General features: G+C 44.3%; 1 protein-coding gene across 2 annotated transcripts in view; it reads right to left on the minus strand.

Annotated features, from left to right (window-relative positions):
• The window catches only part of SLC66A2 (solute carrier family 66 member 2), a 70,673-nt gene that overhangs the window by 4,902 nt on the left and 44,374 nt on the right, over nucleotides 1-21,397 (minus strand). For both annotated transcript variants that reach the window (XM_074575783.1, XM_074575782.1), the window contains one exon: nucleotides 18,282-18,498. In XM_074575783.1, coding sequence (XP_074431884.1) covers nucleotides 18,282-18,498 — 217 coding nt within the window. The remainder of the gene's footprint in view (nucleotides 1-18,281; nucleotides 18,499-21,397) is intronic.

Consider the following 21,397-nt stretch of genomic DNA (forward strand, 5'->3'; position numbering starts at 1 on the left):
TTTAATTGTGAATCTGTCCTGACGTGGTTGGGGACCCTCCTAAACCTGGCAGGTCAAACTACCTGCTTGCTGTTGACAGAAGGGCAATTCAGGGATGACACAAAATATCTGAATAGGAATTTAATGTGCAATGGATATTTGTCATGTGTTCCCCATGGAGAAAATTAGCTGGGTTTTAGAAGTGACCCCATAGTGCAGTGCAGATGTGGAGGAGAAAATACACACTGTCAGAAGATGCACAGACTACAAAAGAGTCTACTCCCCCAAAGAAAGAATAATCACTGAGGGAACCCTTACAGACACATGCAGTTCAGCAGCACCATAGTCATCAAGCACTAGAAGCACACCACTAGCTGTGTCACATGCTGTGCTGAGTTTGCCAAAGTAATTCTGGCTAGGAAGCCACCTGTGAACTCAACAGCCTGCAATACTGACTGGGTAACTTAGTGCATGCTCCAATAGCCTTTGCATGTTCCAGAGCCCTGGTCTTCAAAAAATCAGAAAGTGTACGTCCTCCTCTGTCCAGTAGCTTGGACAAAACAGTAGAGAAAACCTGCAAATCACCAAGGTACTACAAGAATGCAACATAAAAGTATACAAAACACTTGATGTTCCACAAAACCTTAGTATTGTGGCTGCACTGAGGTTCTCGGAGCCCAGGGTTAATGCAAAGCAGCAACTGTGGGAGTGCCGGCTTCTCTCCAGAGGAGAGGCTGGGACTGGAAAAAAGGCACATGGCTAGCACAGACCTAAATGTTCGTGGGGTAACCAAAGAAAGCTTGGCAAGGAAACGGGGATAGTGTCACGCAAGTGAGAAGGGGCAATGAAGAGCCCCAGAGGAAAGATGAGGAGACATCAGAGGAGCAGAGATGTTGGTCAGATGAGAAGGGGGTAGGAAAAAGAGGCTGGACCAAGACATGGAATGACAGAAGAGAATGGAAACTTCAGACACAAGGCCTTGGAAAGGGCTTGAATTTGGGGTGGACAGATGGAGGAGTACAGCCTGGGACAAGGGCGTTCAGGGTTGTATTGGGTTTGCGTGGCAGCTTTTGGTAGCCGTGGGGGGAGGAAAAGGCAGGAGGGGGGCTACAGGAGTGGCTTCTGTGAGAAACTGGTAGAAGCTTCCCCTGTGTACAAAAGAGCCAATGCCAGACGACTTCAAGACAGACCCACCACTGGACAAGGCCAAGCCCAAGCCCATCAGTGACAGTGGTAGCGCCTCTGTGATAACATAGTTAAGAATGGGAAAAAACTGCTGCACCAACAGCAGCAGCCAGGAGAGAGGAGTGAGATTATGTGAGAGCAACAACTCTGCAGACACCGAGGTCAGTGAAGAAGGAGGGTGAGGAGGAGGTGCTCCAGGCACCAGAGCAGAGATTCCCCTGCAGCCCATGGTAAAGACCATGTGGAGGCAGGCTGTCCCCCTGCAGCCCATGGAGGTTAACAGTGGAGCAGATATCCACCTGCAGCCCGCAGAGGACCCCACACCAGAGGAGGCAGATGTCCCAAGGAGGCTGTGACCTCCTTCCCCTCCTCCAGTGGGGAAGTCCAGGCTGAAGCAGGCTCCCAACAGGACCTGTGGACCCATGGGGAGAGAAGCCCACACTGGAGCAGATTTGCTGGCAGGACTTGTGACCCCATGGAGGACCCACGCTGGAGCAGTCCATTCTTGAAGGACTGCACCCCATGGAAAGATCCCACACTGGAGCAGTTCTTGAAGAACTGCAGCACATGGGAAGGACCCATGTTGGAGAAGTACGTGGAGGAACATCTCCTGTGGGAGGGACCCCATGCTGGAGCAATGCAAGAGCATGAGGAGGAAGGAGCGTCTGAGACAATGTGTGAAGAACTGACTGCAACTCCCATTCTCTGTGCCCCTGTACCACTTGGCAGGGAGGAGGTAGAGAAATTGGGAGTGAAGTTCAGCCTAGGAAGAAGGCAGGGGTGGGGGAAAGATGTTTTAAGATTTGTTCTTGTTTCTCATTATCCTACTCTGATTTTGGTTGGCAATAAAATTAAATTTATTTCCCCAAGTTGAGTCTGTTTTGCCTGTGACAGTAATTGGTGAGTGATCTCCTTGTCCTTATCTTGACCCATGAGCCTTTTGTTGTATTTTTCTCTCCCCCTGTCCAGTTGAGGACGGGGAATGATAGAGTGGCTTGGTGGGCACCTGGCACCTAGCCAAGGTTAACCCACCACAAGGGTGAAGCTAGGGAATGAGCAGAAGAGGTGTGCAGTGGCCCAGGACCCCCGCCTCATCACTGTCATTCAGGGTCTGCAAGCATCCCTGAATGCGCCTAGTGCCCTCTCCAATTAAGTACGTCTCACTCCTCCAGCGCCTGCCCTAGGCAGGGGAAAAGCTACAACTGCTGTCAGCTCCCCTCCATCTCAACCAGCAGCCGTTTGCACGCACAGTCTGAAAGTTTCAGCTCGCTGAGAAACCCATTGAGTGTCTGCATGGCATCTCAGGGGGAAATAGAGCTGCCCCTGCCCCCACATCGCAGGCCCATGCTTCAGGAGGCTGTGAGAGGGGCTGAATGAAGTTTACACCATCAGCATGACTTCTGCCACATCCTAATCTCCGGACACTCAGGTACAACAGTAATGGTCCTTCCCTCTTATTTGGGCTGTGCAATTGCCTTGTCCTCACTACATACGCAGATGCCGTTTGCAATAATGCAATAGTGCGTGCATGACTATGCGTGACTGATCGCACGGATACACCATCACTGCTCTCCTACATTCCAGGATGCCACACAGAATAGAAAAGCAAATTTTTGTCCACAGCTTCTCAACTTCACCCACTCACTTGGGGAAGAGAGGTAGTTCTTGTATTTATTCTTACTTTTGGGGTAGAAAAGAAAGAAAACAGCCTATCTTGGGCAGATAGCTGCCTCTTACCTGTCCCAGAGGAGAAAAGAGCACTATCTGTGCAGAAAGGCAGGGTTTTATTGCCCAAAAGAAATGGAGTTTTCAATTTGTTGTGGGGAAGAAAGAGGAAAAAGGGGAGAGTGCACCTGAGCCATTCTGCTGCTGCTCTGCTATAACCTCCGTTTGCTGAATGAAGTTCCAGTCCATTCCTCTAAGATGTGTGAGGGTCATTTTTCACAAGCTACCAATACACCAAAGGGGGCAACCCTCTAGTCTCAGCTTTCTTCCCCTGCAGGACTCCGCATGCCACATGATGGAAAATCTGTGGGATCACAGCAACAGCGTGAGTCTCCCAGGGAGCCACATGATGCAGCAGTGGCTCCAATGCAGGCTGCCAGTGGTGATGGAACAAACGCTCTGCGTGGCTCTGCTCCTTTGCAATGCCATGTGCTGCCAGCTGGCAGATCGCAGCCTGTTGGTGTATGTCTGGCCTTTGGCTTCACCATGCAAGAGCAAACATTGCACTGTTAAGCTAGATGAAGCTTTGCTGCAAGAGGCAGCATCGACACTGCCTGAAACTGGACAGTACAGCATACAGAGGCTGCGTGCAGCAAAAATTTCCCAACCTATCTCACAAAGCCCAACTTCATGCTCTATCCGAGTTTGGTTCGGGTTGGAAGGGACCTTAAAGATCATCTTGTTCCATCCCCCCTGCCACGGGCAGGGACACCTCCCACTAGACCAGGCTGCTCATCCAGCCTGGCCTTGAACACTTCCAGGGATGGGGCATCCACAACCTCCCTGGGCAACCTGTTCCAGTGCCTCACCACCCTCATAGTGAAGAATTTCTTCCTAATATCCAATCTAAATCTACCCTCCTTCAGTTTGAAACCATTACCCCTCGTCCTATCATTACACTCCCTGATAAAGAGTCCGTCCCCAAGGTCTTCCTGACATCTGCAAAGCCATGTGAGCAAACCTGTTCTTGCAGCACTGGCTACACAGCAAAGCAGGATTTAGGAGTAAATAAACTGATATCTTTCCTGAAATAGCCCAAAGCTAAGCCAGGGAGGCGTGGAAGGCAGGAAATGCTCACCTTGTTAATATGGAGGATACGGCCTAGTAGGACAGCACAACTGCTCTCAGCACAAAGGAGCGAGCGGGTTAGGGGTGAGCAGTGCCACAGAGCAATTTGGGGAGGCAGAAATAAACAAATGGCAGCATTTGGTTGTGTGACAAAAGAGATGGCAAGTGGAGGGGCAGGAGGCAGGAACTGCGCTGAAATAGCTGGTATTGCCAGAGGCTGAAGCAGACTTGCGGTAAAAATAGCACTTCCCAGTAATGTAAATCAGTACTGCCGTATCCAATGACAACAAACCTCCTAAAAGCAAGCTCCTTACTTACAGTTGAGCTTGTTACAAGGAGTTGCTAATGTAGTAACAGTCAGTGTCAAGTGTGTGTAAATTGCAATTGACCACAAAGAGGAAAAGCTGGTATTTTTCAACTGCTCTTAAAATCTGAAAGAGCACTTATTTATTCTGCTGTTGAAATTAATTCTCAGAAAGACACCATCACTTCTGTTCAGACACTAGGCTAGGGGTGGGTTGCTAAATGCTATTTTTTAATATGGTAATATAAAAATGCCCTATGGTGCTGCTGTTCTCTACCAATGATAGTAGATTTCATAAAGACACTGTACCAATCTTCATTTGCTAAATAAATAAATGGCATGCTAGAAAACAGCATTCACTTTTCTCAAGGAACAGCTTGCTTCATTCAGCAATATATATCGTGTATTAATTCTGAAGTGACAGCAACTAGACGTAAAAAACGCCTGTTAGTACAGCGTATCAGAAGTCAGCCAATGAACGATAATTTCTACAGAATACTCCTGAAATTATTCAGATGTAGAAAGAGTTTGTAAAGTGCATTCAAAAGAAAAAAAAACAACTTTCTGTTGCTTCTCTTTGAGGAACTTTACTAGAGGCAAAGTAATTTACATAACAATGAGATTAGCCAGATATTTAGGCTCAACCTCCCTTATCCAGGACTAATCATACTCAAATAAAAGCTTTTCAGTGTCTTCGTTCCTTCTGCTCTTCTGCTCAAAACCTGACTATGACAGTCTCAAGTCTGATTTTCCATTGGAGTCTTTGCACAACTCTGCTCAACATTAGTCGCTTCTTGGTCATTGCACCTTTCTTCTTCCTTCACCTGGAAGAGCAAAAACTACTAAAAAAAAGGATCTTGTAAAAAAATATGAGATGTCAAACCCCCTCTTTCTCCTCCTTGGTAAACAAGTCTGTTTTAAGACTAGTTGCAACCATTCATCAAAATAACTTACAAACAGTAGCGTATTAGCAGAGCTGCAGAGCAGCAGTCTGCAGAACACGGGCTGGTACTTAGCACAAAACCTACACAAGAAGAAAAACACGGCAATACTCGCTTTCTGTTTGCACTGTAGATTTTCTCACATCAATGTTATGACTCTGCATGTTTGTAGCTTAACACACAAACCCAAAAATACCCTGCAAGCTGGAAGACACAAAGAGAATCAGACATTAGACAGTGACTTCCGTTCAGAAATTCTGTAGTGGTTTGACCAGACATTTCAGCACAAATAGCAACAGGAGGTACGTGTTGCCCTGATGTAATTACATCCTGCTACAGTCACAAACTTAGTGCTAATTGTGCTCAGACAGTCAATGAACTCGAAAATCCTAAGTTGGTTTGTTTTTTCAGTAACAGAAAAATTATTATACTTTATTGACTTTTATCTACGTTGAAAGTTGCTTTTTTTTTTTTCCTTTCTGTCCCAGGCAACTGGAAATATAAAGAGGAGCATTAACCTGGTCTCTTTTTGTTCAAGAATCAGTGGAAGTTGACCACAACTTCCCCACATCATGGCCAAGTGCTAGACCAAGACACAGGTGATGCCAGATTCAAAAATCTGACTTTTTAGACTGCCACAGTTTCAGACATTTCTTCATATATTAGCACTTGATGTTCATATATGTTAAAAAATGGTGACAGTTCCTTAAATGACTGGGGATATAAAGCCAGAATAAAATAATTTTAAGAGCTGACAAGCTAGTATTTCCTTCAGGAATAAGGTCCACATCAAAACAGCCCATCAATGAGTATTTTGAACACTACATTTGGTTTTGGGAAGCGAGGAAGAAGGTACAGAAGGTATCTCTCCTGCAACCTTTTAAGCTGTTACCTCCCACAACCCATTTGCATGGAAACGTCTGGAAGGGAAAGCAGATTCAGTTATAACATCCTGACTTTGGAAAACTTTCAGCTCCCATTTGCAGCTCAAAAATAGTCTACTTAGAGACGACAGCAAGCATCCGTAACACTGCACTTCAATCAGAGGCTGGCCTGCCTTCAACAATGAAACACAGACCAGAAAACATGAAACCCGAATGCCATGGTATTTTTAACACTGCACAAAACAAACAAAAATTAATAAATAGGCATTTGCTCCTAACAAAAAGCCATATGGCTTAACAAAAAAGAAGTTCTCCTGATGCTAATGAAATTGTTTAGCCGGCCAAAAATTATTAAAAGGAAAAAAAAAATAGAAGAAGAAAACATCGGGATCAGATACTCAAAGTGCCTGAAAATCTGAAAACTAAACGTGCATACCCTAAGACAGGTTCTACTGTGTGAGCAAGCATAGATCTTGTTTTTAAATACTGCACAGCCAGCTGGGAATCCAAGCATGAAACTGTTCACCAGTCCTACGTGCTCTGCCTCAGCGAGAGTGCCTTACCTCACTTCTCAACAATTCCTCTGAGGCTGGAGCAGCGCTGACCATCTCCAAAGGGAACCATTTGTCCAGCTGCACAAGGCTAGCAGGACTTAAGAGGAGCAATGCAAGAGAGATCCAGCATGTATTTTGGATCTCTGGAACCAAGCTAAAGCAGTTGAGTTAAAGCCCCATCCATGAGCAATGGGTACCACAAAAAGTTTTATGGAAAAATAGGGTAAACAGGTATTTGTCAATTATTTTTCCTCATGAACATCAGTTTTCTAAACTCTCAAGAGTGGCAGGGTGTCAGGCATTTTGACCCTGCTTAGCATACCCGCCCAAAAGCCACTATTTGTTAGAACATGTCTGTCAAAGGAGAGTTAAAGGGAAACTACAAGACATGCAGCATGGGGCTGGTGGATAGTCTGGGATCACTGGTATGGCCTCTGGCTATTTCAAGCAGCTATGCCTAAAGTTAGTCTGTGCAGGTCCAGAAACTGGTAACTCTTAACAGCTATAAAATATTTCTAGTAGTCTACAACTTATGCTGCAGAAAGAAGGGCAGTAGGTCTTTGTAGTGGTTTAGCCTCAGACGGCAACAAAGAACCACGTGCCGCTCGCTCGCGCCTTCCTAATACAGGAAGGATCGTAAGAAAAGGCAAGACTCTTGGGTTGAGACAAAGGCAGTTTAACAGGACAGTAAAGGGAACAGGCAAACAACAACAACAACACGGATAGGGGAATATACAAACGCGATTACGGAACCGCCGCTCCCCGCCGCTCGCCGGCCGGACCGGACCCGGGACGCCCCAGCCCGCTTTTAAGCAGCAACTTCCTGCCCCCTCCCCCGGCAGCTCAGGGTGGGCGTGGCTCACATGGCATGGAATACCAGGAAAAATTAACCCTATCCCCACCGGAACCAGGACAGTCTTAGCAGCCACAAACACCCTAAGTCTGTGCAGCAGGTGTGAAAATAAATCTCTTCTGTGGATCGGAGGAAAGACTTGAACCACAATGCACACCGGTGCCCTCCCTACCAGGAGACATAAATGGATGCTGGCCAGACTGCAAAGCTTAGCTCTGCTCAGACATGTGGTGTGAACACATATGAGACGGGCTCTGCTTCTGCTGCTGGTGGATTTGGAAGCTTCAAGATCTGCTGCCATGACAGGGAGCAGCTTTCCTCAGGTGCCAGGGCACCAAATCATGCCCTGCAGTGGTCGTAGTAATACAGTCACTGCCAGTGCACACAGCAGTGTCAGCTTAATGTAAATGGTGCAAAGCACACCTAAATTACACCACCTTCAGCATCTCACTCATTAAGTTGTTCTTGTCCTCCTCCAGGACAAGAGGTAACAGGCACAAACTTGAGCACAGGAAGTTCCATGTAAACATGAGGAGGAAGTTCTTTACTTTGAGGGTGTCAGAGCACTGGAAGAGGCTGCCCAGGGAGGTGGTGGAGCCTCCTTCTCTGGAGACACTCAAAACCCGGCTGGACGTGTTCCTGTGCAAGCTGCTCTAGTTGAACCTGCTCTGGCAGGGGGGTTGGACCAGATGATCTCTAGAGGTTCCTTCCAACCCCTACCATTCTGTGATTCTGTGATCTGTCCCCCTTTCCCTGTCTCTCACCTCCTGCTTAAGACATTACAATCAATGGAGCTGCAGGCACAGCTGCTGGCTAATGCTGCTCTAGATGCTCTCATGCTGCCCATCTACTCCGGCCACTTGGCACAGCTAGCTGAACCAGTCACCTTGCCACCCCTGGGACCCCACACCACGGTGTGGGTGGCAAAAGGGCTGTTCCCACGCTCCTTCCGCCATGCAGCTGGTCATCAGCAAATCCCAGGAACCAGCACTCCTTCCCATGGCTCGCCTCCCTGCAGGGCGAATTGGCCCCCCAACACTCCGGCTGCTGGCCTGCCCGCTGCCAGGAGGGACACTGCTGCTACACCCTGCAGGGCCAGGGCTAAGAGATGGCAAAATGTCCCGGTGGAATGCTATTCAGTGTATTTTATTCTCTAGTTCTAAATAACTTCGGACACATTCAATTTGAAAGGTAATAAAAAGATGGGAGGATATAGAGCTTTGCTTCAGCACAGCTGTGTATACCAAAGCTCAAATCATAACGCTTTTAAATATTCCTTTCTTCCTGCCCTAGACAACAAAGAAATCACCAGACTCTTCATCCAATTTAACCTGAGGTAATCTGAGTACGTTTTTCCCTTCATCTTCATATGGTAACCCGTAGATAGCCTGAGCACACCTTTAGTATTCCAATTCAAGAATTGTAATTATCACTTTGTTCAACATACACAAGGTAACAGTGCTGGCTCTAGTGCTTACCTTGCTAGGGTTCAGTGGTTGTCTCCAAAGCCAGCACCCCCGAGGACAAAATCTAATGACATTACAGTCATTACTTTTCGTGAATTAATTACATCCTTCAGATACTAAAATGCTTCTCACATTCTAAGAAAACACTGGAGAAATGAGGGTGTAAAATAAGAGTGATCACTTGGGGACAAAGTCCTACCTTCCAGTCAGCTTACTGCCTGGAAATAAGGTAAGATTTTTCCAAGAATTGAAGCTCACATTCTTCTCAAAACCGCTTTAGCATTATAAGGAAATAACCACCTTGCAAGCTCTACATGAAGGTATGTCAGCGCCTAAGTCTTCACACGAAATGCTAAGTTTTCCCCTTTCCTTCCACCTGCACGTGTGCGCGCAGAGGTACAGAAGTGAAGTTCATGATGACAGTGATGCAGCACACACCTGTGCTGTTTCTCAAAGCAAAGCCCAGCGGGAAGGCTGCGCTGTGTCAGAAGGCGCCACCACAAACCAATGCTTTCTGAGCCACTTCCCACGTGCAGCATTAGCGCTGACCCACAGTGGTTGCAGAGCGGTGCTTTAAAGCCCTGCTGTGGACAACTGAATGCTGCGGGGAGGAAATAAAAGCATCACAATCACATCCCATGCACAGCAGCATGACACAAATCTTAAAAGTTCAGTCCAACTAGGGTCTTTGCAGTTCAAAAAGGACAGACGTTCCCTAGCCTGTCTTCATTCCCAAACTCTTGCCATCTGCCCCTTTGTACACCATGAATCCTGTTTTAGGAAATTCTCTAATACAAGACTTACTATCTGAAGGGACAGGGCTTCCACCACTACCCTGTAAGCTTTCCTGACAACGCCAGGACATCTTGCTTGGCATACAATTCCATTCCCTTATGTGGACATATATCATTCCCAGCCATCCTCCCCAGAACAAATTAAAACCCTACCTGTGAGCCTTGTTGAAACAGCTTTTTCTGACACCAAGTTTTGTTTCTTTCTGCATCCCACTCAAGAATACTACAAGTCCTTCCTCCCCTGTCTGTTTTTGGGCACATCATCCAACATGTTAGTCACTGCACTTCCCACTCTTCTGTTTTCTTGTCCCTCTTTGTCTGAAGAGCAGAGGACCAAATGCACCATTGCAGGTCACCTTGTAACAGTCTTTTGGGTCCACCCTGCAAAGTCACTTCCCAGCCTAAGTTCCACCAACCTCCTTTTCCTGCTGTTCTAGCTCATCTATTAACCACTTAAATGGCTCAGCACTCTGCTCACTTTACAGATCTTCATCACAGTCAGTATTACGGATATTTGCATCCTTGCACCTTAATCTACATTTCTCCAAATCCCATTTTATTTCCATTTCATATTTCTAATCCCACTCAGTCCTACTGCACTGAGGGAGACAATTCTGCAACCACAGAAGCAGATAACTTATCTCACTTTCACAACTGGCTGCAGTGAACTCTGGCAAAACAATACAGGTGCTGGAATTTCAAGAATCAAGGCACTTCTGCTCCTAAATTTGTTAGGTAACTGAGGAAAAAGACATTTTCAGAAAACTTTAATCTCTCAGGTGCCTTCATGATAAGCTCAACTCTGACCTTTTGTGATTTGGCAAGACCTGACCTTAACTATGCAAAATACCTTGCGTGACACTGCCTTGCCAAAAGAAAATGGAGTGCCTAAACTTAATAAAACATTTTTGTAACAGAAGTACAATAAAATTTATCTTGTATTTCAAATTTTCAGGGCACAGAGAAAAGCACCAACTGAAGAGAGCACTGATTAGACATGCTAGCAGTGCTTTATTCCTCTTACTGTAAAGAAGCCTTGAACTATTTGCAAAAGATGAATGCTTTTGGTTTGAAGTTGTTTGCTTTGAGTTTACTTTTTGAACTGATGGGATGAGGTGCCAGGGGAAGAGAAATGAGAAAGAGGTTCAATATGTACAAGAGCTTTAACAGTCCACACCGTGCTACAATCTGGACGATGCTCAAGGGAAGCAGATACTGCTGCTCACACTGCCGGAAGTGCTGGGAGGGTGAGGGAAGGAAGGTCTCCCACTCCCTCCTGGGTTGTTCCACCTGCCTCTTCCTTCAGTTCCTGAAATTCTCAAATGTGTTGAATGCACAGGGCAGAAATAACTGTCTTTGGAGCCTCATACTGTGCTGCTGCAGGCCTTGAGAGAACAGCTCTGGGGAGACACAGGAGGAAAGCGTGGAGATGAACGCTGTGCTGACCCCAGCACAGCAACCCACAGGCCACATGTCTGCAGAGACTGAAGCAGAAAGTGCAGGTCCTTGAACCTGGAGCACTGATCACAGGTTTGCTGTAATTGAAAAGAGGGTGTGGAGAAGAGGAGAGAATCTGTTTGCTTCCTGGGATCAGAACAAAATGTTTTCAATCTAGCTGTTCACATGCTGACAGGACTCTGCCCTCACCCTGAGTGCACTAAAGAGAGACCAAGCTTGTTTATTTTCCTGATGTAGTAACACTTCAAAGGGAGAAGAAACTAGAAATCTGCTGAGGACTAGAGACCACTTTCTTCAACCTCTTAACTTTAAAACAGACAGAATCAGGAAGGGAATCCGATGTTCCTGGTATCTCTTAGAATCAGAAATGAAAAGGGGAAGACAGAAGAGATGCTGTAAGTGGTAAGCCTTACAGTTGTAACAAAACCTGGTCCATCCCATCATGAATATTGTCTACTGACTACTCCCCAAACTCCTGCAAACCTGGATGTGTATGCAAAGTCCAAAAAAAAAAGAAAATCTAGACTGTTTTATATAAAGGCCATCGTAAAGAACAACAGTAACCAGATAATCAGTGACCACAGTAGTGAAAGAAGAAACGTCACCAAAGCAAAACAATGGAACGCGCAAAACTTCTCCAGAAAATTGTATGAATGCTGGCTGGAGCCACAGAAGCAATGACAATGATTTTTGCAGACCCATGGAGAAAACTGAAGAACTAAGTAGAAAAGAAGAGCATTTAGGAAGACAAATGAATACAATCACAGAACTACAGAAAATGATAAGAACAGTTTAAAATAGGCAATTTGTAAGCACACTGACAGACAGTTTTGATTAACTTAGTGCAACAGGAAAGGCAGTGAAACTAAGAAATGGCCTGTACAACATCAAGTATAAGTACAAACCACTTTTAAGTAATGCTAATAATTTTCCATTTACCCAATGTATTTTTGGCTCACTCTTAAGACCTTGATTTCTGCATTTGCCATTTACCATTTCACCATTTACCTTTTAGTTCCTAATTACTCTCTTGAAAACCACTTTCTCTTTTATAACTTAGTCCCTTATGATTCTCTATACAATGCTTTCTGTAATGAAAAACTGCTTTTCAGTTGGGTCAGATGATTTGAACGCACAAAGCCATTCTTTTTTATTAAAAAAACCCTAAATGGCCCCCACTTCCCGTACCCCTCTTCCACCTTCTCTATTTTGACTGCTTAATATATAAAGCAGCTACTATTTTAAGAATAAGAGTAGACACAGCCTCCTTGGGGTTAGTCCCAGGAGGGATGAGACACAATGCACTACTAGCTCAGGCCACCACTGTACTTGCCAGTGTCTGCTTTATGTATATGGCATACTCAGAAAAGGAAATCTCTCATGTAGGCATCCATTATCCCTACTCCTATTTCTTTGATTTTGCTCTCATCCATATGATTTTTGTCAGTGAGAAACAGGAGCTGGGAAAAAAAACCCACAAAATCAATACTGCCATTGCCTGCATCAGCCTCTTTTAACTTTCCTTCTTTTTAGCACTTTTTAAGTCCTTTTCCAGTTATTTTCTCTTTCTCCTTTACTGAACCTGCCCCAAGAAGCACAGGTATGTAACAAAGTTACTGTAACAGATGTCAATTGCATCTAACATCTCTTTTCAATGGAACTAAATGTATTCTTTTGTTAAGAAGCTAATGCATAGTTAGTGCCGAAGTAGAAACATTCACAACTCTTTCTAATTCTTTCTAGTTTAGGGTTTTTTTTTTTCTTTTAAACAGCAGAACTCCAAAGGAAGTAACTCAGTGGAGCTGTTTTACATATTCACTATTCAAAAATTCCCTCCGGCTAAAAAATCCCAAGAAACCACAGCAGTGGCATTTTTAGAGCACTTCCCCAATCTCCTTAAATCTGAAGTCTTGCTAGAGGAGGTGGCCAGACATTGGTTAGCGAGTCCTGAATAAAGCCTTCTACATCTGTTCATCGGTTAATCCAATATAGGCAGAAAAATCTAGCAGCTCACATTAATCTTGACAGAGTTTGAATAAAGCCAAGATTCGTCTCTAGGACAAACACTATCCTCAGAAGTCAAAAGCTGCTATTAAAAAATGATATAGAGAGCTGCACGTGTCATAAAGGAAAAAGCTATAGAGCAGTACTAAATAAAAGCACCCCACAACAAAATTTTATCTCCCTAAGAAATAGTGTCTCCTAGTATTTTTAGTATTACCTATAGGAGAAAAGAGGAAATAATATCACAGGATATATATTTAATATAATTTCTTTCTTTCAAACCTCTTTACACTTAGTTCACTGGATACATTTCAGATAAACGCCTGCTCACAGCTGCAGCGTACCTCATAAAACACTTCTGAATGGAAAAGCTCTCTTGGCTCCAGCAGCTTCTGAGACAATGAACGTAGAGTGATTCTCCTTCCATGACTCGTGGTTTTTAGAACAGGATAATCACAGTGACCGACCCAGTACTGCCACAGGCGGGACTAAAATATTATTTTCTTTATTTCATCACACAATAATCTGATTGAATGCAATACTGAGATTTTCCTCATTCAGCCTTTTCAGGCCAGATTTCTCAAGACAGGCTCATATCAACACATAAACATAGTAACTGATTGTGCTGGCTGTCCCTGGGTGGCGAAGTTTTGAGCCTTTGACGCCATGTCAGCCAAACGCGGCAGCTGGAGATGTGCAGAAAGGAGGCACCTTTCGAGCAGCCTGCAAACTGGCCACCGGCTAGAAGAGAGACCTGTGAAACAGCTCACAAAAGGGTGACACTGGCCTGCCCTGGTTCTGTCCCCCCCCACCCCTGTAGCAAGGCTTGTAGCCCCGAGCCAGGCACAGCACGTGCTGGGCAGTGCTGCCTCGTGCCCAGCGTGGAGCTGGGGAAGAGACAACGGTGCACACCAGGAGCTCTGCAACAACAACGACTGCAAGAGGACCTTGCTTATTGGGCCCACATGCTTCCAAGTTAACCATTGATGGGCACATTTGGGTATCACCTGGACTGAGGCTTCTGAGACTCCAAGGTACGCAGCCCAGCTCAGTCCTACTGTCAGACCTCTGTTGGACCTGGGGAGATATGCCATCCAGTGGCTCTAAACTCCAAGCACTGACTGAAAAGAAACCGTTGCTCCATGTGGTTGGAGCAGCAGCTGACAGTCAAAAAGAGTCACTGACAAGTGATTTTGATGAGCTTTTGTGAAAAACTTTCAGCAAAGGGCACTTGCTTTTTCCAGAGCAGAGCAGGACAGGGCAGCAGAGAGACAACACAACAGGTTGCCCTGGAGCAAACCCACCCTTGTGCAGTCCCAGGGTTAACACATCCTTGGGTAGGACAGCACACCTACACTTCTGTCACAGACATACAGAGGACCACCTTCCACCCTACTCCGTTGGTGTAGGGAGGTCTGATGGGATTATGATGACTGCATAATAACACCAGTGCCTGCATGAGCCTGTGACTCACACAGAGATGAGGTTCTTCCCACCCCTGCACAAAAGCACACACTTCCCCCCTGCAGGAGCTCCACAAAAGCTGTTGTCCCCACAAGGATGAGATTTTCACAATGAACTGACCTACCTCTGGGTGCAGCAGCAGCACGGCTGCCAGAGCCAAGAGCCAACCCTCCCTCCATCTCCACTGCCTCATCTTGAACACTACCTTTTCTCATGACTGCAGTTTATTAGAAGTGGAAAGAGACTGGAAAGCAAGCACCTTAGGAGTGGGGACACAAAGATAAATGACAGAGGAAGTTCTTGTCTGTATGGTTTTTGTCACAAAGCAAGAACAGTTAATAACACGAGGAGCATCAGATCCAAACTGTAGCAGAGTCAGCATCTCTACCTCCTGGAAGATGGGAGAGAGGGGTTGTGTTTGGTGTCAAAATCTTGAAATATTTTACCACACAATGTAAAATAAATTTACAAGTGATAAGCAATCTTTTAACCTCATAATGACTTTTTTTCCCCCATATAACAGGATGCGTCCTCTATTCCAAAGCTCTTAAGTTTTGAGGTTGCTTTCCTCCTTCTTCTAATGCAAACATAATCATATTAATGATTCTAATCCATCCCTACAACAATTAATGTCATTAAATTACTCTTTTACTAGGTGACTGGACAGACACTGAGCACATTTTCAGTAGGGGACTTTTCAGGCAGTAAGAGATTGAAATACAGAAGCGAGATGATGGTACCCTTTTCACAACAGACTCCCAAAGGGTATCCTGCATGCCACCGCAGTCACTTGTCCCATTTACCTCTCTCATGGCCTCTGGTCTCCAAGTTTATCAGGAAATTATTTCCACCTCAAGCATGAGATGTCTTCAACTTCTCATTTAAACAGAAAGGGGTGATTGTGAGAGGGGTGCTGTGGGAATGGGGGACGTGCTGCGGGGTTATTTGCTTGTTGCCTTTTTCAGAAACAACGTAATGTTTGAGGAGTCTGTCAGGATACCCTGATCAGATGTGGCCGCATCTTATTCTCCATTTCTATTTTGTCAATTTACATTTAGGAAAGGAATTATTTGCTAAAGTAGAAATAGACAACATATCAACTGCTATGTCCTGTTCTTCCCCAATTCAGAGAGAGATGCATTGTGCTGCATTTCTCAGCCAAGCCACAAGGTCCTCCAAACAACTCCTTCTCTGGCGGTAGTAAAGCCTGTGATGTTTATCAGGGACTTGGGCTTCACTCATGCACCACAGGTGACAGAGCTATGGTTTAAGAAGTTACTGCCTCCAACCAGGATGTGATAATCGTCCAAAAGGTCACTAAATAGAACAGCTTCATTCTTACTGCTCTCTCCATTAAGCTTAACGACACAAAGACACTCGAAACTCATCTATTCTGCTTTGCCACTGAGGCTTGCTAAGAGCATGTCTGGCAGCCAGCCATTATGGCCCAGCTGATGGGCAGAGGATCACCAGTTCAGTTGCTTCAGACAGTGCAACCATCCACATGCATGTTATTTCTGCACTGAGAAGCAAATAACTGCACAGAACAGTGGGCATCAACTAGCCCCTATATGGTAAATATCCATGTAAGTCATAAACTTAGTCCTATGAGTAGCCTGGCTGGACTGTTATATTCTCCCTTCAGTGCGTCCAGGACTGGGGTCCCTCCTCTAACATGCTTTTAGAAAGAGAAGCAGGCACAGGAAGGGAAGTTCAGAGGAAATATTTCCAAGAGCTCCTTCAACAGAAGGTAATACACTAGCTGAAGTCACTCGCACAGTAGGAACAGCCTGGTAATCCTTAAGAGACCATGAATTCAACTCAGGATTGCACAGTGCTAGAAACTATACATGCTACCTGCAACATATATAAAACTGCAATATAACCTGAAAAAGGAGTACCAACTGCAGTAAAGCAGCATAATCTGTGTATTGTCTCATCAGTCCTCAGACCCATCAATGTGCAATGCCATACAAAGTAGTGCTTCAAGAGTAGAACCAGAGAGGGGAATGCATGCTGGGACACCTGTAAACACAGCCAAAAAGGAGGGTGGCTATCGCTGGACCTGGTTCTGTTTGATGACAAGGGAACAATAGCTTTTATGCTATTTTCTGTTGACTAAACACACCACTCTCTTGACAAGCAGTTTTAGACGAGAATTCTGCAATTCTGGACTTAATGCTTTACAAAGAAAGTGTTGTTGTGAAGCATAAAGGGGTTTTTTTCCCTTTTGCTAAATAGCATACACAGGAAATTGGAAAACTAAAACTCAGGTTCCCAGAGAGGAGCTATGGAAAAGCAAAAGACTATTTGGCAGCAACTATCATTATGTGGCATTATGGCATTATGACTCACAGATAAAAAAACAGAAAGGGAAAAGTCAAACCAGAGCATGAAGGTCTAGTAGGTAAATTGCCTTCTGAATATCACAAGTACAGAATTTTCCAAGGCAGCAGTGTGCATGAAAAATGACCCAATATTTTCGAAGTAAATCCTGACTCTGTAACAAAGGGGCTCCCAGTCAGAAAATGCCTTAAGCATCAATGCAGATTTCTGAACATGCCCTCATCAACATTTCAACCTAGAAAAGAACTTAAAGTAGCTAGTGTAAGTGTCTCTAAGCCCAGCAAGTGAAGGGAAAAATGTCAACAAAGGACAGAATTGCTTTGGTTTGGGGGTGTTGGGGAGTGGTTACTTGTTTTGACCAAAGTAAAAAGTATCCCAGCAAGTTTAAAAGCAAGGAAAGAGAAGTCGTGTCAAAACAATGAAAGAGAAGACAGTTAAGAGTCACAAATGATCACAGCACGCCGGGAACTGAATTTGCTGCTGTACTGTTTCTGTAGATCAGTGCACAGATGCACCACAGGAAACGATTTCTCTCTCAAAAAGCTTTACAAGTTGCCTTTGCAATTTGGAAATCTTAGTGTTATTATTGAGATATCCAGTACACTGTATGAAAAGATAATCTCGTTTATCACCCCAGCAGTGGGCACAAGATTATTTCTGTTCCTCATTTGTTTACAGAAGGATTCACAGTCATGACTGTAAACATCTCATTTGAGCATTTTTAAATGTGAGTTACAAACTTTTACACAAAACAAATAGTGATGTCATTTGCTACTTACATAATAACGCATTACAAGAAGGTGATGAGTAGATACATGAGAAAAAGTGGTGAGCTAATATGTAAGTTACACTGACAGTTATTCACTGCAGGCTCAAAGTATTTTCTCCCTCTTTATTACTTTTGATACACAAGATTTCTTTAGTCCGTTTCTAATTACCAGTGGAGCACAGCTTGAGTTGAGTTGCTAATGGCAACAGCAGTAGTTTTACATGTTTATTTTACTAAAAACTGTTTCACCTTCGAACTGTCCAGCTGGACTTGGACAATGGGTCAGACCTCAGAGGTGTAACAGAGCTTCCACGGCCTTCAGCAGTGCTGCTCCAGCTGACAATCTACTCTGACGGCTGCTGTATTTTCAAGTAAAATTTAGAAAGATGCCATTGCCCTATCTAGGAAAGTACTCCCACACTACACAAAGATTGACCTACACACACATGCACACACTTACTTGTTTTATGTAAGACAAACACCGTACCTCATTCCTTCTGTAGATCTATTCTGGTAGTTACGGTAGAGCTGGGGAACGCCTAACATAGCCTCGGTGAACACTGCAAGGAAGCCCAGCGTTTCCACAAAGAGAGATGAGTCAAGCCAGAGGTAAGTGATGTAACCGGTCACACAAGTGAAGGTCAGGACACACTGCACGTAGTCTGTAAACTTGCTCCAATGCCAAAAATAGTTCAAGTCAAAATCTGCAACAGAATAGGAATGGAAGAAGAATAAAATATGTTTTCCCAACTGGACTCAGAGTTAATCAAGGTGGAATTGAGAACTGGGAAGCAGGAGGGAGCTACTGTCAAGTCTTTGGAGGCAGGGAAGGCAGAAAACAAGGGAAACTATTCAAAAAAATAAAAACAAACCAAACAAACAAACCAAACAAAAACTCATAAAACAAAACGAACACGAAAAATGAAAAATAAAAAACATTTGATTTGGAAAACATTTTTTGGTGGGGATGTTCAATATAGAAACAATAAAACAAAGACTTGCTAGCTACCAAAGTACTTACAAAGATGACTTTTAAAGAGAAAGCACTGACTTTCAGGTATCAAACATGAAGAACTCTGGGTATGACTCCAGCAGAGTTGGCATAGCAAGTGTTTCACAAAAAACTTCACCATACTAAGTAAAGGCCCTAAGCACATCAATGCAAGTGCTCTCTCTCTTAGGTCATTATGTCTACCTTCAAACTGCCTCAATCCATGCTGCTGAGAAGGTCACCTAAAGTCCGCAGCTCTGTTCCCTGGTGCAGTGCAGCTGCCTGCAGTGAAGGGCAAGCTGCCACGTGCAGCTGGAAGAGCTTTACTGAGATAGGTGCAAGACTGCAACAAGAATCCCCCCTGGAACAACACCCTCCCACAGACATCACCACATTTCACTCCAAGGGCAAAATGTGCTTCGCTCTTGCCTTTGCCAGTGATTGCAGGGTGCACACCCATTTCTACGTCCATCAGAACAAAACACTATACCACAAAACGCAAAATCCTCTCTTGAGAGACTGAGAGAAAGAACAAACCAACCGTGCCATTTGTTTGGCACATTAACAGCATACCACTGGAAGATACGTAGCTATCTTCTTGATGAATAGTAAAATACATGACCCATTAGCATTTACTGTATAGCAAGATAACAACCTAATTTCGAATAATAAGAACTGTTCATTAGAAGGTGCTGTTCATGTCTTCCTTTCTTAAAAGCACTTCAAGTTAAAAACACCTGTATCAGACCAACTGGATTCTGTTAATTATCAAGACGATGAACCATTGTTCTAATGGGGTTGTTACAACCATCCCAAATATGTGCAATACACCGGCACGTAACCAGGAGATTTTTGTCGCTGCCTCCTCAGCAGTAGTACAGAATGCTACAAAAAAAAGTCCTACTGTTAATTCAGGCAAGAAAGACATTGACATCTGCTGATTAACACTAACAACAAATTCAGTGAAAGGGGAATAAATCTGCACAGGCACTTAGCTGCCTAAGGATACATATACATGCCAAATAATAGTTTTATTTTCTGCATCTTTTCACACTTTCATGTCATTATCCGTCTGGTGCTCAGACACTCTTTATTAATTATCCTCCCCTTTTTAATACTTGGCAAACCCATGCCTCAAGACATCTACTGACTGCATCCAGCTGAATCATTTTACTTTGCCACACAGAGAGCAAGGCAAAACTGGCCAGGAGCCATGCCCACTGTGTAGCATTGTCAGCCATCACTCAGAAACAAATTAAATAATCTGTGGCAAAGCCGTTGTCACTGTAACATTGACCTTCAGTGTTCTATGGCAGTGGTTCCTCAGCCTCAGAATTCAGGGACACAAAACTAAATAAAGGTAGACCCGCTGCTGGCACAGCCCATCGCGCATTTCTGGAGCTTTGTGAAGGCTTTCCTTTGTGGAGATGAAGGAAGAACAAAACAGAATGAAGCAGAAAAAAGAAGGCACAAGACAACCACAACTGCAAAGGCGGGAAAACATTATCGATTTTAATTTATCTCTATTGCATTTTCTGGAGAGAAGCAGAGTCAACGAGAATACGGTAAAAGGAATAAGAGACACCCAAAACTCCCACTTCTTTCACTTTGCCTGATCTACATCTGCATAACATAAAATAGCAAGAGGCATAACAGAGTAAATTCACACTAATTTTGACAGTTTCATGAGCAATACCAAGCAAATCAACTGACCCAAAACAACTAATCTGGCACTATGCAACTGTTATATTAGCAAGAGATGCTCTCTGGGACAGAGGCATTTGGGCTTACAATGGACACAGAATAATAATGAGTAGAAGAAAAGGGGATAAAGAGAAAGAAAAACTCAATGAGGTTACAAGCCATTTAAAAAAGCAACCTCCATTCTAGAAAAGGAGAGCTACTGAGGGCTTTTGAGTAAGACATAACTGCTGCTTTTACCAGATTATTTTTTAAAGCTTGATTCTGAGGTGTTCTCACACAGCCTTTAGTTTCTTTACAGACACCTAATGCACTGGCTTTCAACCCTTAAAAAGGCAAGCGCTGGGCAGAAAACTTGCATTTACTTTCCAGCAAGGGTCATTCAACTTTGGAACCGTGTTCAACGGATACTGCCTCAGGCCAATACCTGAAAACTAGCAACTGGTGGCAGCAATAGGCAAGAACACATGAAGCACACTCTTCCAGACAGTTCCAGTCCTAGAAGAGACCTTGGCTTTCAAGATAGCTATATAGTCATTACACCTCAAATCCCAGACTTGCCAGGGTTAGTTTGGATCTGGTTGCCGTGCTACCTTGGACATGCAGGACCCTTGGTCCTTCAGTCATTAAACCCTCCCACCAGCTGTCAGGGCTGCCCTGCATACACTGTGTTTCTCCTCTTGTGTTCTCCACGTGGTCAAAGATCCTATTTAAAATACCCATTCCTGTACACCAAATCCTTATTTCCCCAAATTTATTTTCATTATAGAAATGAAAGAACTAAATCAACATCAGTGTGCGAAAGTTTTGGAATTTCATGGAACAAAAAAGTCAACATTCACACAGCTACCGTGAGGCCAGCTACAAAATTCATGGACCCATGCAAACATTTAAACACGCAATTACCTCCT

This window comes from Larus michahellis, chromosome 2 (genome assembly GCF_964199755.1).
Source record: "Larus michahellis chromosome 2, bLarMic1.1, whole genome shotgun sequence".
Taxonomy (NCBI): Eukaryota; Metazoa; Chordata; class Aves; order Charadriiformes; family Laridae; genus Larus; species Larus michahellis.